This window comes from Bidens hawaiensis, unplaced genomic scaffold (genome assembly GCF_021521415.1).
Source record: "Bidens hawaiensis isolate Kalapana, Puna unplaced genomic scaffold, B.hawaiensis_p1.1 tig00023609_1, whole genome shotgun sequence".
Lineage (NCBI taxonomy): Eukaryota > Viridiplantae > Streptophyta > Magnoliopsida > Asterales > Asteraceae > Bidens > Bidens hawaiensis.
The window spans coordinates 144735-162813 of NW_027493697.1; the positions used below are offsets into that span (position 1 = coordinate 144735).

General features: G+C 34.8%; 1 protein-coding gene and 2 pseudogenes across 2 annotated transcripts; all 3 read left to right on the forward strand.

The window, feature by feature from the left end:
- Positions 1-2657: 2657 nt before the first annotated feature.
- LOC143567704 (trehalose-phosphate phosphatase A-like) lies at positions 2658-4653 on the forward strand. Its single transcript, XM_077054059.1, has 11 exons — positions 2658-2957; positions 3048-3188; positions 3258-3329; positions 3471-3569; positions 3648-3704; positions 3788-3889; positions 3978-4055; positions 4124-4193; positions 4282-4352; positions 4446-4542; positions 4619-4653. Exons 1-11 carry the CDS (start codon positions 2694-2696, stop codon positions 4651-4653), a joined length of 1086 nt encoding a protein of 361 aa, XP_076910174.1. The 5' UTR covers positions 2658-2693.
- A 2251-nt stretch (positions 4654-6904) lies between these two features.
- LOC143567705 (trehalose-phosphate phosphatase A-like) lies at positions 6905-8614 on the forward strand (annotated as a pseudogene).
- A 3592-nt stretch (positions 8615-12206) lies between these two features.
- On the forward strand, positions 12207-16462 carry LOC143567698 (beta-fructofuranosidase, soluble isoenzyme I-like; annotated as a pseudogene). The gene is made up of 6 exons (XR_013141456.1): positions 12207-12327; positions 12951-12959; positions 14496-15351; positions 15507-15668; positions 15766-16001; positions 16095-16462. The product of XR_013141456.1 is annotated as a beta-fructofuranosidase, soluble isoenzyme I-like (transcript).
- The last annotated feature ends 1617 nt before the right edge of the window (positions 16463-18079 follow it).

An 18079-nucleotide genomic window follows, 5' to 3' on the forward strand; every position in this document is an offset into this window, starting at 1 on the left:
AAGAGGTAGCCTTAACTATGGATGGTTAAAAGGCTACATCTTAATTAATTCAGATCTAAGTCTACTTCTTAGCCATTAAAAGATTACAAGCCACTAAAAAATAGTATCTTAATAACTGTTAACAGGCTATCAAACAGACTGGATTGGTATAACTAATGTTTGAATAGGCCAAATAATAATAAATGAAAGGAAGAAGTAGTTGAGAAAACTGTATCGAACCAACGAAAGGTCATGGTTTCCTTTCCTAACCGCCACCGACGTTCGTTTTCACCAATCCCCAATCCAGCTGTAACCGAAAGCGACCACACTTCTTCCAACTCAGATCTGACTGTATCACAGGTGTACTCATCTCCTTCCACGTGTCACCACGTTTGGTCCACTTCCTCCACTCTCTCACGCGCCACCTAACCGCGACTCTTATTCAAATAATAATAATAATAATAATAATAATAAATCATCTCTATTTAAACCTCTTCATTAACCCTCCTTTACTCTCCTTTCTTTCTTTCTTTCTTTCTTTCTTTATTCATCTTCTTACGTATACGCGTTTTATACGGATATATATCTTCTTCATTTCTGCTTGTTTTCTAGGGTTTATTTGTTAAAGTTAAAGCTAATTGGACTCCAAGGTAATGCCGTTTCATTCTCTTCATCATCATCATCATATTATTATTATTATTATTACTATTGTTATTATTGTTGTTGTTATTGTTAATTAGTTTGTTGACGACTCGTTGTCTGGCATTTGAAGGTTAATTATAATTACACGTTCGATTTAGAGAGTTGAATCGAAGCTTCAGAATATACTGTTTATAGAACGTATGTGAGTATGTGACGTAACGCGGTAACGTTGATCTAATTTGATGTATAATCGTATGAAAAAGAGGTCGAAACGAAGCCGAGATCGAAACGTGTTAGTTAGCTTCGTGTTACGAGAGCTCGAGCTTTAGAAAAAGAGCCTTGAAACGAGCCAAGATTGAGCTCTCGTAAGTTAAAGTGAACTCGAGCTATAAAAAGTCAAAAGGAGCCGAGCTTGAGCTTAATGAAGCTCGGCTTGGCGACGGCTTGGCTAGTTGTCTACGCGTAGGATGAGATCGATACTGTACCGGTAGTGAACCGGAAAATACCGGTAGTCTAGCCTAGTCGAGCTCAAGCTCTTGTAAGTCAAAATGAGCCGAACTCGAGTTTGTGTTTGAACTCTCGAAAGTCGAAACGAGCCGAGCTCAAGCCTAGTCAAGCTCGGCTCGGCTCGGCTTGCCTACACATAGGGATGAGATTTGTGGTACTGTACCGGTAGTGAACCGAAAAACACTGATGCCCTTGCCTAGTCGAGCTCAAGCTCTCGTAAGTCAAAACAAATGGCTCCGTGTTCGAGCTCTCGAAAGTCAAAACTAGCCGAGCTCGGGCATAGGCTAGTTTGGCTCGTCTACACCCTGGGATAAGATCAGTACCATACCTGTAGTGACTGAAAAATAGTGATGGTCTGGTCGAGCTCATGCTTTTGTAAGTCGTAAGTCAAAACGAGCCTAGTCGAGCTTGGGCTCAGCTCGGCTCGGCTCAGCTTGTTAACACCTAGGGTCTAGGGATGAGATTGGTACCGAACTGGTACTGAACCAAAAGATACCGATACCGAAAACGATTAAAAAAATATATCGGATACTGTGCTGATTTTTTCGGTTTGGTACCGGTACCATTGGAATACCGATACTGAAAACATGAAAAAGACAAATACCTGTACTGATACCAATTGTGTTCTGTTGGTACCGGTATTCGGCAAATGGTCATCCCTATAATAATTTGTTTACAGTTTTGAGTAGGTGTTTTTAGAACTGATTGTGTTGTAAAAGTATTTGATCTTATTTTTGTGGACCTATTCATGGGTTTTTGAATGGTAGGAAATGAATGCTGGGCTAAAATCTGATATTTTGGTACCTATTTTTCTGGTACTGAAAATTTTATAAATGTATGATTGAGATATTGTTTAGGTCTAGCAGTTTATTATTTACCATTGATTCAATGAAATTATGTGTTGTTCTTATTTGTCTATTATTGAAGCTATATGTAGTTCATGATCTGTGTAGTTTTATACTTGTATTTGCATTGCAAAGAAATTTTAGCAATCTGCATGACTAAAAGAAAACTGATCTTTCAATGGTATTTATAAGAAGAATTGCCTATAAGTTTCTTGTATTTTGCAAATGGATTCTATGCTGATTTATTAATATTTGTTTGTTTATTTCACTTTTTTTAGTTTTGAATTTTTGTGATTTTTTTTTGGTTCAGTTCTGTAATTTGTACTCATTTGCTTAGTTCTCTTTCATCATAACTGGAACACTGACTCATTCTTCCTTTTTATTAAAGCACTTACAATGGTTTTTCTTATTGTATTTACTCATTATGGTTGTTGTTATGTTGTTAGTTGTTTGTATGTGTTTTAAATGATACATTAAGTAGTTATGCTTAGAAAGCTAAGTCTACATATGCTTAGTTGTATTAAATATGGGTATGTAGTTGGCAAGCTAATTCATTATAACTTTATAAGTCTATATTCATTTCACTTTTTGTTGGTATATATAATATACTCTTGTGACTTGTCCTATTCAATGCTTCCCAAACATTGGACCATATTATACAGTTCCATATGCTGTTACACCATCTAATTAAATTCTTATACTGAACATCTACAGAACATAATGGATCTTAAGGCTAACCACAGCGCCCCGATACTGACTGACCCCACACCCGTTAACAAACCAAGATTAGGAGTTCATGATTCATTACCGCCATACTCATCCTCTGGAGTCTTTTCTCAAGCTCTGTTACGGAAAAAACCGGGACTGCTTGATGATTTCCGTTCTACTAACTTGTTGGATGCCATGAAATCTTCTTCTCCAAGGAATATTATTAAAAACAGCGGCTCTGATTTGTCAAATGAAGTTGCTTACCGCAACTGGATGGTATATTCCTATTTTCGTTTGTCACTTTCTTTTTAAACATGTAATCCAAATTAGATATTAAGTTTTTTTTATATTGCTTTTGTTTTGCAGCTTAAGTATCCATCTGCACTTATCTCTATTGAACCGATTGCAACTAATGCAATGGGAAAGAGGATAGCATTGTTTCTTGACTATGATGGAACGTTAGCCCCGATTGTTGACAATCCAGATCACGCCTTTATGTCAAATGCTGTGAGAATCTAATATCTAATTTAACTAATGCAATATGGTCCAATGTTTTTAACACCTACTTGTAACCAGATGCGTGCTGCAGTGAGAAATGTGTCAAAATACATTCCAACCGCAATTATTAGTGGCAGAAGTCGTGCTAAGGTACTTTACTGTCGTTAGCTTTACCATTAACTTTTATGAAGTCGTGCTAAGGTACTTTACTGTCGTTAGCTTTACCATTAACTTTTATGAAGAGCTAGGTTGATAATCTGTTATATTTAATATCTTGCTATGTTTTCGCAGGTTCACAAATTTGTAGGCTTGAAAGAACTATATTATGCCGGTAGTCACGGCATGGATATATTGGGGCCCGCTCAGTCTCTAGCTGATCAAACCACTGAGGTAGCAAAAGTTATGACATTTTTGCATAAATAATTATGTGAATCATACATCTAAATCTTGTTACTTTGTTTAACTTAGGTTACAGAAGGAAACTTGTACCAGCCTGCTACCGAATTTCTTCCAATAATCAACGAGGTTAATATTTCTAACTTGCTTTAAGTTCTGTAGCCCTAGATTCCCGTTTTATAATACTTGCAACACTTTCATATTCGAAGCAGGTTTTTGTGTCACTTGTTGAGATAATGAAGAGCATAGAAGGGGCAACAGTTGAAGACAACAAGTTCTGTGTCTCGGTGCACTATCGTAATGTGGACGAAAAGGTAATATTTCAACATTATTTGCTTACATAGATATTTCTTCAATCTTCAATCTTCAATGCCTTACTTTTTTTTTTGTTTTAAAATACAGGATTGGGAAACGGTAGCACAGCATGTTAATGACACTTTGGAAAAGTATCCACGTCTGAGATTGACGCACGGGCGAATGGTATGAAGCTTATTTCACAGAAAATAAATTTAATAAAATTGAGCTCGCTTAACTTTTGTATTGTTTAGGTTTTAGAGGTCCGCCCCGTGCTTAAGTGGGACAAGGGGAAGGCTGTTGAGTTCGTACTTGAATCACTCGGTTAGTAAAAACTAAAAAGCTCAGTTAACATGAAAAGTTATCGTCTTTAACATAATACCAATACCTAATCGTGACGGTGTTTTTGTAGGCTTAAGTAACTGTGATGACGTGCTCCCTATATATGTAGGGGATGACAGAACCGATGAAGATGCATTCAAGGTAAACTTAATTACTATAATACCGACTAATGGTGACCCGTTTACACAATGCATAAAACTTTCTAAATCATTTTATTAAAAAACATTAAAACAGTATTTAAGAGAGGGTGGTTGCGGTTATGGGATCTTGGTGACTCCTGCTCCGAAAGAAAGCAGTGCATATTATTCTCTTAGGGATCCATCAGAGGTTTGTTTGTTGTCAGCTTGGCATGCCTATAAATATATAAATATTAACTAAATGTATATAAATTTGGTATGCATGTACAGGTGATGGAGTTTATCAACTTACTAGCGATGCATAAGAAGTCCGTTTTATGATCCGCTGACTTGTAATATATTAACAATGTGAACAAAGACGGTTATTATTATTATGAAGAATAAATTTAAGGAATTACGTGAGCCCTTCTTTATCCGCCAATTGTAAATCTCAGTTTATATATTGTAAATTTTATTAGTTTACATGGCAATTCTATTTGTCTATGAATTTATCTTGTGTTTTAACTTTTGCTTACTATTTGTGTATGTTAGAAAACAAGCATTTTTTTTTATTTCTCCTTTTTATTCATTTATGATTAAATAATTCAGTATAGAACCGTTTTAAAAACTGAATACCTCAAAAGGTATACGTGTTAAATATGTATTTTGATCCATCACTCTTTATGTAATGTTAAAAGACAAGGAAATGGTGTTGTAAACCCGTGTTAAGTAAGTTGGTAAACGAGACGAATTGAGTTTGAGCTTAAGCTAGCTTGTTAAAAGCTAGATATCTTGAAAGGTTCTGCTTTGGGCCAAATACGGGGCCTTGTTTACAGTCCCCAATGAGCCGAGTTTGAGACTTTGAGCTATCATAAGTCAAAATGAGCCGAGTTTGAGACTTGTTGAGCTTGAAACTAATAAGAGCTTAGCTCTCGTAAGTCAAAATGATCCAGGCTCAATTCTAGTCGAACTTGTGCTTGGCTTGTTTACATGGCACTAGGAATGAGATCGGTACCAAACCGGTACCGTAACAAAAAAATAGCGATACCGAAAAGATGTAAAGTTGTAAACCATATACAAATACCGTATTGATTTTTCCGTTCGGTGCCGATCGACATCGGTACCATTGAAAATACCGAAACTGAATAGTACCGACACCAAAAACATGAAAAGACAAATACCAGTATAGGTACCGACTGTGTTTGGTTGGTACCGGTTTGAGACGTGTTAGCTAGCTTCGAGCTCTCGTATGTCAAAACGAGCCGAGCTCAAGTTTAGTTGACCTCGGCTAAGCTCGTTTACACCTAGGAATGAAATTGATATCTTACTAGTACCAAAAACGAGTAAAACCATATACCAAATAATGTATTGATTTTTTGTTTCGGAATCGATCAGTACCGGTACCATTAAAAATACCTAAATCGAATGGTACCGATACTGAAAACATGAAAAAACAAATACCCATACCACTACCGACCGGCGACCGTGCTCGGTTGGTATTGGTACGGTACCGATATTCGGTAATAAATGCCCATCCCTGTTTACACCCCTAATGCTAATTAACATGATTTCTTTATCGTGTTGACTGTTGAGTATGTTTATCTAGAACTGATTAATATGATATATATTTAGCACATATTGAACTATATCACACGTTATCTCTATTATTAGAACATATTTTGTATATCTTTGTATTTATGTATAATAATTATAATTAGAGATTTATCGAATATCTCCACTAGAATAGGTTGTATCTTTGTATATTTTTCAATGAATAAAATCAACTTTTTGAATATCAATGTTGTAAAAATCGCTAGTTGCTAGTAGGACGGTGAGGTGCGGAATTAATCATATCAGACTTTAATGTATAATTTTCAATTTTATTTATACACGTAAACATTTTTATATGTAATTTTCAGTTTGATACATACACAAACACATTTTGGTCGGAAATTGGCTTGATTTTGCTGGAAATCAATGGTTTTTGCTGAAATCTCGTCAGAAACCGTTGATTTTGGCTGGAATTTCGACCGAAATTGCCAATTTTGGCCAGAACCTCACCAGAAAAAGCCGATTAATCCTGATTTTGGCCGTATTTGACCATTGACCGGTTAATTGACCGACTAGCCAAAAATTAATCAGTAAAGTGGGGAATAGCAATTAATCGAGGATTAATCGACGCATAGTCGGGATTTTTGCAACACTGGTGAATACCATAGACTTTCACTTTCTTTCATGCTATATGCAAATTAAATTTAAATTTAAAATTTACCATTTTGCACTAAAAAAAATATATTTAAAATCATAATTACCTATTTCGAGATAGTAAATCAATAATTATAAGGTAATAAATATATGCTAAATATAAAATGTTTGATCTTATATATGTTGAGCTATTCCTGAATTTTTTAATTGTTACAAACGAAAGCTGTGTTAGAATCTGATTATATTGGTACCTATTTTTCCATTATTTGTGCTGTTATATGTTCTTATTTTTCTATGTTATATTGTTGCACATACTGTTAGTTGTTAATTACCATCTAGTTAAATTCTTATATTGAACAGTTACATAACATAATGGATCTTAAGGCTAGTCACATTGCCCCAATACTAATCGACCCGACACCCGTTAGCTGGTTGGATGCCATGAAATCTTCTTCACCAAGGAAAAATATTAATAAAAACAACGGCTCTGAGTTTTCGAATGAACTAGCTTACCGCGACTGGATGGTATTGTATTTCATTTGTCACTTTCTTCACATTCGTTTTTAATATTTGACACATATTAATAAATTACCTGTTAATGTTAACTTTTTTTTAAATTGTTTTTGTTTTGTAGATTAAGTATCCGTCTGCGCTTACTTCCATCGTACAAATTGTGACTAGTGCAAAAGGAAAGCCGATAGCATTGTTTCTAGATTACGATGGAACGTTAGCCCCGATTGTGGACAATCCAGATCATGCCTTTATGTCAGAAGCGGTACGAATCTAATATCTAGTTTGGTTCATTATTTTATATAATGTTTTTAACACCTACTCTTAAACAGATGCGTGCTGCTGTTCGAAACGTCGCAAAGTGCATTCCAACAGCAATTGTTAGTGGCAGAAGCCGCGCAAAGGTACTTTATAGTCGTTAGCTTTACCATTAACTTTAATAAAAATTTAGTTTTAATCGGTTATATGTTTTTTCAGGTATACAACTTTGTAGGATTGAAAGAACTATATTATGCGGGTAGCCATGGCATGGATATATTGCGTCCGGTCCAGTCTCTAGCCGATCAAACAACCGAGGTTACTGAAGGAAGCTTGTACGAGCCTGCTACCGAGTTTTTACCAACGATCAAAGAGGTTAATATTTCAAGCTTGCTTTAAGTTTTGTAGCAATAGCTTCCCGTTTTATAATACTTATAGCGCGTGCATATTTGAAATAGGTTTTCGTGTCACTTGTTGAGATAATGAAGAACATAGAAGGAGCAAAAGTTGAAGACAACAAGTTTTGTGTCTCGGTGCACTATCGCAACGTGGATGAAAAGGTAACGCTTCGCTATTATTAGCTTAATAATTTTTTTTAGTATCTAATTGTTTTTTTATATAATTACAGAATTGGGAAACAGTTGCACAATATGTTAAAGACACTATGAAAAATTATCCATGTCTGTGACTGACACACGGGCGAATGGTATTGTAACTTCTATTTCATACGAATTAAGTTTGATGAAATTCAGTTTCCTTAACTTTTGTTTTGTTTTTATATTTTTTAGGTATTAGAGATCCGCCCCGTGATTAAGTGGGACAAGGGGAAGGCTGTTGAGTTCCTACTTAAATCACTAGGTTAGTAAAGAATTCAGTTTTCATGAAAGTAACATATTTTATAACATAATAGCTAAGCGTGACGTGTTTTGTAGGCTTAAGTAACCGTGATGATGTGCTCCCTATATACATAGGGGATGACAAAACCGATGAAGATGCATTCAAGGTAAACTTAATTACTATAATACCGACTAATGGTGACCCGTTTACACAATGCATAAAACTTTCTAAATCATTTTATTAAAAAACATTAAAACAGTATTTAAGAGAGGGTGGTCGCGGTTATGGGATCTTGGTGACTCCTGATCCGAAAGAAAGCAGTGCATATTATTCTCTTAGGGATACATCAGAGGTTTGTTTGTTGTCATGCGTATATTATTTAAACCTCATTATTGTTTGAATGAATAAATAGATTTATAAATTTGGTATGCACAGGTGATGGAGTTTATCAACTTACTAGCGAAATACAATGCATAAGAAGGCTGTTTTGTGATCTGCTGACTCAAATATATTAAAAATATTTTTCTTTTAGATTATATTTTTTGTGAAGTTTATTAACTTATGACAGTTTTATTTTTCTATGCATTAATCTTGTTTCTTGAGTTTGCCTATTATTTGTGTATGTTAGAAAATAGTCTTGTTTATATATATATATATATAGGGTAAGGTTAAAATGAAAACCCATTTGAGTTGTGAAAACTCGCGAAAACCCTAAGTAACATCGTTTTTTTTGTTACATGTAATATATGTTGTAACATTTAATACAAAACATCGAAACATCAAAAAAAAAATGTTTTGCTATTTTTTAACTAATTTTTATATATGTTTTCAGGAGAGAGAAAAAGTTATATTTATATTTACATTTTTATTCACTTTAATTGTGAACCACAAGATTTAAACATTAATTAAAAACATGTGGTTGAGAATATGTTTCTGGAGTTTTCACAACTCAAGTGGGTTTTCATTTTATACTTAGCCTATATATATATATATATATTCTTGCTTTTTTATTCATTAAAGATTCAAAAGAGAACCTTGCTTAAAACTAGATGCCCCAAAGTATACTTATTAAAATATATGTATTTACAATCAAGATTCGTCACTCTATTGTCCATGTTAAGTTAAAAGACAGGAAATGCAACTCGTGTTAAGTAAATGAGACAAGCTAAGTTTGAGCTCAAGCTGGCTTGATTAACTTAAGACAACTCGAGTAGGCGTGCTTGACGCTTTAGTCCAACTTGGATTTAAATGCCATCAACTTTCACTCGTTACACAAACTTTGTTAGTATTCTTGTTGATTTGACATTTTTTTAGTAATATGATATATTTGTGACATTTAAAAAAAAAAAAAAGTGTGGTCCCATACCATGACTTCCTATTTTCTTTTTTATAAAACTCTAACCTCGATCAATAAATAATCACCGCCACCCACCTAGGCCTTAGTCACCTCCACCTCAACAACCAAAGCCAGTGTCGTCACACCATCATCTATTGCCACAAACAACCTCGACACATACTAGAGGCAAATTGAACTTGAGCTGGCTTCTTTAACTTAAGACAACTAAAGCAGGCTTGCTTGACGCTTTATTTTATTTACTATTTATTTTGTTGTTTTATTTTCATTTTAAATTACCAAATTAGCCCTTCATCATTATTTATTTATTTATTTATTTATTTTTATGTGTATTTCTGTTTGCCAGTTGTGTGGCAATCTAGCCTACAACTAATTGGCCATTTTTGAGTTGTACCATATTTTTGTAATAAATTGTTAAAACAGGCATCACGTGAGCACGTGGTAAATTGACTAAAGTTGGCCCACGTAGATCGTTGGGTTAAAATCTCTGTTCTTTGTGGTTGAGAATCGACACCGTGTTTCTGTCTCTGTTAATGAAATAATAATTATTTTTATAATTAAAATGAAAATACGATGCTCGAAGTAACAACGGTCCTAAGACTGTAAAAGAACCGAACGAATATGACAAGAGCTTGTTCATGTTCGTTTGTTAAGAAAATAATGTGTTTACGAACGATTCGCAAACACTTACCGAACGAGATTTTATGTTCGTGTTCGTTCATTAAGGAAATTATTGTATTCACGAACGGTTCATGAACACAAACGAACACAAATAAAATCGCTAGAGTCTAGAGATTGAGACCGATGTATTCATCAATATAAATAATGAAAGTCTGTAAACGAATCGAATGAAGATGAACAAGGGCAAGTTCGTGGTCATTCATTTAACTTTAAAAGAATATGGACACTTAATCGAACAAATATTTATGTTCATGTTCGTTTATTTAAAAATGGAACGAACATGTATGAACAAATGTAAATGAACACAAATATAAATGAACTTAAATAAAAACACTTAAATGAACACAACTTAACAAATATAAAACCGTTAAGCACATGACATATCCAGGTAATATTTAATTATTTTATATTAATACATAAACAAACATAAACGAACGTTCATGAACATAATGAACTAACGGAACATGTGTTTATGCTCGTTCGCTTAATTAAACCAATACAAATTTTTTGTTCATGTTTGTTCGTTATTAAATAAGCGAACTTCCCGCCGAACGGTTCACGAATAGTTCACCGAACGTTTCATAGAGGAAGATTTTGAGGAACCACTAGAGCAAGCACGGTTTATAATGTTCATGATGTTCGAACCACGACTTCTCTTCCACAATAGTTACAATTGTTGAGCTTGAGGAACAACTCGAGTTTTTTAAACGGTTAAATTAATGAGGTAAACAGTCAAACGAAGGAAGAAGAAGGAACACAAGAAAAATTTTCAAAATCGTAACGTCTAAAATGGGCTCATATGAGATAATTACCTGTTCAAAATAAGCACTCGTCCATTCAAGTAAACAAAGGCGTAGGAATGAGTAACCCGTCGAAACCATATATGTAATTAATAAAAGGTTGAAATTAAATGCGATATCGTGACTTAACTTAAAAAACGTGTAATTCACTCTTAAATTCCTAATTCAAACTCGAACAACCAAATTATAAACATTTAAAAGACATACAATGGAGAGGTTAAACTTGCTTAACAACTTGAACAAAGAAAAGTCCTAATTCTTAAGTGAATTTGACTAAGTATGCTTATTATTCATTAGAGATTTCAAAGTAGTATCAGGGGTGTATTAATCATGGGTGAACAAAGAATAGTCCTACGGATTACGAGAGCTTGAGCTTGGCTCGTTTCAAGTTCTTTTTCTAAAGCTCAAGCTTGGCTTGTAAGTCGATTTTCAAGCTCGAGCTTGAATCAAACTCGACTCGCTTGTATAAAATGATTTTTATATATTTTGGGAAAAACCCTAACGAGCCTAAACTCGGCTCTATCTCGGCATTGCATTGTGACACAAATACATAGAAGTCCAAAAGAGTTAAAACTTAAAAATATACTAATCTCGACAAACCTAAACAATCTTCTCATACAAGGCTCGAGCTCTGGCTCTATAACTAAACGGGCTTTCTCTGAGGCTCAAGTTCAAGCACAATGTTCAACTCGTTTTGAAATTTTCATCTATCCGATATCAAGTAACTTGCGAGCAGCTCCTCTCATTCACACCCTAAATACAACACCATAAAAGTACAACACCACCACCCATAAATACAACCCTATGAAAGTATTTGATAAAAAAAAAAAAAAAACAAAAGTAGCACCCACCAACCGTGCCAATGGGCTACCCATGGCCCAAGCCATATTTCCATCCAACATATACTAGAACTGTCCATATTGTTGTTTAAATACTCCAAACCATACTCTCCATCAACACCACCACCATAATGAATGTTAACAATATTAATCTTCAACATGCAACATACTCCCCTTTGCCGGACTCCCACCACCACCACCACCATCCACCGTCACGCCGCCGCCAACCGATCATCCTCCTATCCACAATCTTTCTTTCCATGCTATTATTTTCATCTTTCATAGCTCTCATGTTAAACCAACAAGGTCAACCACATGGTCCATATATTGACAACTCCGGTAATGAAAAGTCAACGCAGGCGAAGCCCATGTCTAGAGGGGTGTCACAAGGGGTGTCCGAGAAGAGTAATAATATTATGTCATTCTCCGGTGAGGAGACATACCCTTGGACCAATGCTATTCTTTCTTGGCAAAGAACTGGCTTTCATTTTCAACCTCCAAAAAATTGGATGAATGGTAATTAATATCAAAGTTTAATATAATTAATTAAAGGGTCATGTTATAAGTTATAATGTCGTCCCATCTAAGTTCACACTATAAAACGGTCGTCCACAGGCATTCTGGCTAGTTGCTTCTCCTATGAGAGAGCGCTTGTTCAAGCCTTTGAGCCTAGGCGCCTACGTCCGCAGGCATACCCGGTTGTTGGGGTTTCCACCTACAGGTTTTTGAGTCTGACTGAAGCGCCTGATAACCGGGGACGATTGAAATTCCGTCACAAGTTGACTTAGGAAAAAACGTTGTTAAGAAAATAACCGTCCGTAAAACACTCAGACGACTGTTTTGATTAAAAAAGTCAAACTTTGAAAATTGTTAGTCAGAATGGTGTTTGAATAATATTCAGACGATCAAAGTTTGAATATTTTTGGTCAAAACGAACATTTGATTGACCTTTATTCGAACGACCGTTTATAATGGTGTGGGATTAAATGTTAGATTCTGTGTGTAGTTGGCCCCTTAATTAAAATTCCATTTATATTTTCATTGTTCTTCACTAATATGGTTTTTTTTCCTTTTGTTCGCCGTTGACTTTTGCTGATTTCGTTGACTTTTGCTGATCGATACATGAATTTCTTATATAGATCCCAACGGTATGCTCCTCCTCACTCTTATTCTCATTGTTTAATCATTATTTTTTGTGACAGTTATACTTGGAAAAAACGATTAATTAATTAAGACATTGAATTAGCACTAGATATCTTAAAAATTATGTGGTCAACTCTTGTGTCTGCCAATATTTGTGGAAAAGTAAGACTAACTTATTATTATTATTATTATTATTATTACATAAAAGGTATTAATAAAAGGTATTTTATTTAATAGGAATGCAAGAGTAGATAAATGTCGTTTTAGGTTATAAATCGATGAAAAATGGGTGGCTTGTAAAGACCCTAACGTACCCTTCTTACTTCTTAGCCTTAAGAAAGAAAAGTCCAAAACATATATTGTTATGTCCAAATGTCATAGAATATACTGTTGTGTTTATATTTTATTATATAACACGTTTGTTAGAGGTTGAAAAACGTACCAGCTTGCATTTCGTGCATCTTTATTAGCATATAGTAAATCTACATATTCTTCTTTTTATTTTTAAATGATTGCATATTTACATGTCTAGTAAAACAACAAATTTTATGTTAAATTGCATATCAACTAGATAGTTGCAAATTTGCAACATTTGTTCAATTATTTGGGGAGATATACAAGTCTATGCGCACTTTTGGGGTTCTAGTTTAGGAAAAAAGCTATTCAGTTAAAGTCGTCATCCAATATTTTGTCAAACGATATTTAATATACGTTTTTTTAGAGGGAAAATGATGGGGCCCACCCTTAATTTGTGAGATAAGTGTATGCTTAGCAACACCAAAAACTTTTAAATATGAAGATTGAACGTATTATACTATGAATCAATGTATATCTTTACATGTGATTACTTGCTTAAAGTTAATTTTACACATAAATATAAAGGTGCAATATCAAATGGAGACCCACCAATGGATTTGGAAGTGACGTGGATAAATTGTGTACAACTGTACAAGCATCATGAATGATGTGGCTACGTGTTGTACATTAACTAGCCTAACATATTATAACACGTGTCATACGAAATTATTGGGTTTACCGTTTATGTGAATGAGCTGTTTGTTTACGACTTGTAAAAAGTTAACCACCGTATACGATAACCCATTCTCATTGTTTATTGTAATCGTTTTGAGTTTAATAAATACATTTAAAATCAAATAAATAAATAAATAAAGATAATAATTAGAAATCACATGCAGAAAATTCTAGATTATGAACAAAATTCGTAGATAAAGAGAGATGATGATAGAGAATTCACTGTGAATGTTTTTACACGCTTATTAATATTCTAAAATTTAATTTTCATGTGTTGATTTGACAGACATTTAACGCCTTGTACGATAATTCTTTTATGACGTTTAGGATTTTTTTAAATTCGTCGTGGTTAAATATAATATTTGTAAAGTAGTAACACAAACAGCAATTAACTATTCTAGTAACTAGTAATTATAGGTTTGTTACAAAATAGCAATAAAAATTTTTATTTTGATAGTATTTAATTATTTATCGTGACAGTTGATGTATTGGTAGCAAATGTAACTCAGGTCCATTATATCACATGGGTTGGTACCATTTGTTCTACCAATACAATCCTGATTCTGCTATTTGGGGTAACATCACATGGGGACATGCCGTTTCAAAGGACCTGATTAACTGGTTTCATCTCCCTTTTGCTATGGTCCGAGATCAATGGTACGATATTAATGGCGTTTGGACAGGATCCGCTACAATCCTCCCTGACGGGAGGATCATTATGCTTTACACCGGGGACACTAACGAAGAAGTACAAGTCCAAAACTTAGCGTACCCTGCCAACTTATCTGACCCCCTTCTTTTGGACTGGATCAAGTATCCAGATAACCCGGTTTTGACTCCTCCACCCGGTATTGGCACTAAGGATTTTAGGGATCCAACGACAGCATGGCTCGGACCAAATGGAAATGGCGTGTTGCATTAGGGTCAAAGGTTAATAAAACCGGTATAACACTAGTTTACGAAACAACAAATTTCACGAGCTATGAGTTATTAGATGAGGTGGTGCATGCTGTTCCGGGTACTGGTATGTGGGAATGTGTCGACTTTTATCCAGTGTCAACAACCGAGTCAAATGGGTTGGACACATCGGTTAATGGACCTGGTATTAAGCATGTGTTGAAATCGAGCTTGGATGACGATAAACATGATTATTATGCACTAGGAACGTCTGACTCGATTAGTAACAAATGGACACCCGATGATCCGGATTTAGATGTGGGTGTCGGGTTATGAGTTGATTATGGAAAGTATTATGCATCTAAAACATTTTATGACCAAAGTACGCAAAGACGACTTCTTTGGGGTTGGATTGGAGAAACGGATAGTGAAGCTACTGACATCTTGAAGGGATGGGCCTCGGTTCAGGTAAAATCAAATAATGTATTTGTAGGACGTGAGTCATGATTTTATTAAACAAAATTAAATTAAAAAAAAAAATAAAGATACTCTCTTTATTCAATTTGGGAAATCGTAGCACGTATAGTGTATAGTATTATACTTGTGTAATTTATGTTACGCAGACCATACCGAGAGAAGTAGTGTTTGACAAAAAGACGGGGACGAATGTTCTTCAATGACCGATTAAAGAGGTAGAGAAGTTAAGGTCCAAAAGTACCGTATTCAAGAAAGTGGTTCTTGAACCGGGATCTCTTGTGCCACTCGACGTAGGCTTAGCTACGCAGGTGATGCCCGCTTTAAAATAGTAAAGTATATATTATTTGCACGCGAGTAGATTATTATTTATTAATGCTATCCTTAAAAATGATTTGATGTGCACAGCTAGATATATTAGCGACATTTGAAATCGATAAAGAAGTAGTAAAGACATCAGTAGAAGCAGATGTGGGTTACAATTGCACCACAAGTGGTGGTGCCTCCTCAAGAGGCGCTTTTGGACCGTTTGGATTAGTGGTTCTTGCGGACGAATCACTTACCGAACAAACTCCTATATATTTCTATATTTCCAAAGGTATAGACGGGGTCGCTTACACTCATTTCTGTGCGGATCAATCCAAGTAAGTTTGACCTTGTCGTTTCGAATACCATATATGCAACTAACTAACATGTTAATATTGAATATTAATGTAATAATGTGTATATGTATGCAGATCATCAACAGCTTCAGATGTCACTAAGTTAATATATGGAAGCAGTGTTCACGTGTTAAACGAAGAAAACCTTAGCATGCGATTATTGGTTGATCATTCAATCGTGGAAAGCTTTGCGCAAGGTGGAAGGACGGTTATAACATCAAGGGTGTATCCCACAAAAGCAATTTACTCCGCAGCAAAAGTGTTTCTATTTAACAATGCAACAGGAGTAACCGTAATCGCAAATGTAAATGCTTGGAACATGGATTCTGCACATATCGATTATTTTCCCTTCCTCGATGCCGATAGTTGAAAATATGAAAACAGATAGTCACCATGTTGTATTACATAATGTTTTTTTTTTTGTTTCATTGGAATATATTTTGTGTATACTTAACAATCACCATCAACACTTTAAAAAGGTTGATTAGGATGTACTTAAATTTATACAACATGCCAAAAAGAGTTACTATTATGAAACTTGTTAACGTACGATGTCCCCACTAACTTGTCATTATTGACACCAATACCATCATCATTGGCACCACTATCACCTTCACTGCCGCCGCTACCACCATCAATCACCATTTGACACCACCCACATCCATCTGTTGTCACTACTACATTAAAAAAAACGGTTGGAGCCGGGCTTCGGGTAGGAACCGTATCCAACACAGGTTATTACATGTATCCATCCATACCCTAGAAACCCAGGTCTAGTTCCTACCCGGTTCCTAAGAGAACCTGGTTCCAGTTCCGGCTCAAAACCCCATTTACGCATCTCTACTTCTAGAACTACACCATAGCGCTACAGATTTTAGACATTACATATTGAATCCCCCAAAGCCCATCAAAGAATATTAATCTTTAGTAGGCAAAATAAACAACCACCCTTTGTCCCTTTAGCTACATATAGCCACATAGTAGTAATTAGTGGAGGTGTACAAAACCGGTTTTAAACCCAACCGACTTGGTTTATAAACCGAACCGGTTGGCCAACGGCTGGTCAAAACCGGTTTGACTCAAACCGGTTCGGTTTATAAACTAGTTTCGAAGTAAGATAGGCCGGCCTGGTCCAGTTCGGTTCGGTCCGGTTTAGAACCGGTTTAACTAGTTTTAAAACCGATTTTTCTCAAACCGGTTTGGTAGATCTTAAGGGGAACCGGTTCTGGAACTGGCGAATTAAGTGAAACCGGTTTATTGCCAAACCGGTTCGGTTTGATTTGCATAAGACCGGTCCCAAACGGTTTTTTTACTCCTCTATCAAGAACGTTTAGCATTTTAGCTCAATCGGCAGTTCTTCATTATCAGCCCAAATGCAGGCCCAATACATAGCCCAAATATGAGGGGGTATTGCTATTCGCTAATGGCCCATCAACTTCTTAATGCACCATTGCATAAATTGCATCCTCACAATCAAATTAAAAATCTAATGATAAAAATACGTCTCATTAGAAAACATTTAAATTTATTGAAATTAAGTTGTAATATTCATAACACATAAATGACTATAACTTTTTATAGTTGAATTACTGAATATATTTTATTAAAGGTTGCATTTAATTTTTGTGTCAATTGTTTATTCACGTCTTTAAATTAATGTTCAATGTTCATCCACTAAAGTAAAGTCTTTATGATGTTCCTACTCTTTTGGCTCTTTTCAGGCAAATTAGGCAGCAAGTCACCGGCTGATGTTTTAATACTTATATATAAAAAGAAATGTTTGGGTTGCATTGACCCGATACAAATTCTATCTTTTATTTTGTAATTTTATAGATAACTATTTTGTTAAATATGCTCATAATTATTACAAATATCAAATCAACAGTTTAGTCTCATAAATCATAATGAACTTTTTTAATAAAAGGATCTTATAAACATTGGAAAATAGTCAAAATACTTTGGATAATTTTCTATTTGACCCGTTGAGATACTTAACATGTTTTAGCAAGACTTTTAAATGTTACCCGTTTTACTTATTAAATTTAAAAAAAAGTTATTTA

What these genes read in the sequence shown, in the direction of transcription:
- LOC143567704 (XM_077054059.1), top strand. Translation starts at nt 2,694, where the DNA reads ATGGATCTTAAGGCTAACCACAGCGCCCCGATACTGACTGACCCCACA. An exon ending in TTGCTTACCGCAACTGGATG is followed by an intron (nt 2,958 to 3,047) that starts GTATATTCCTAT and finishes TTTGTTTTGCAG; the next exon opens with CTTAAGTATCCATCTGCACT. An exon ending in CCGATGAAGATGCATTCAAG is followed by an intron (nt 4,353 to 4,445) that starts GTAAACTTAATT and finishes ACATTAAAACAG; the next exon opens with TATTTAAGAGAGGGTGGTTG.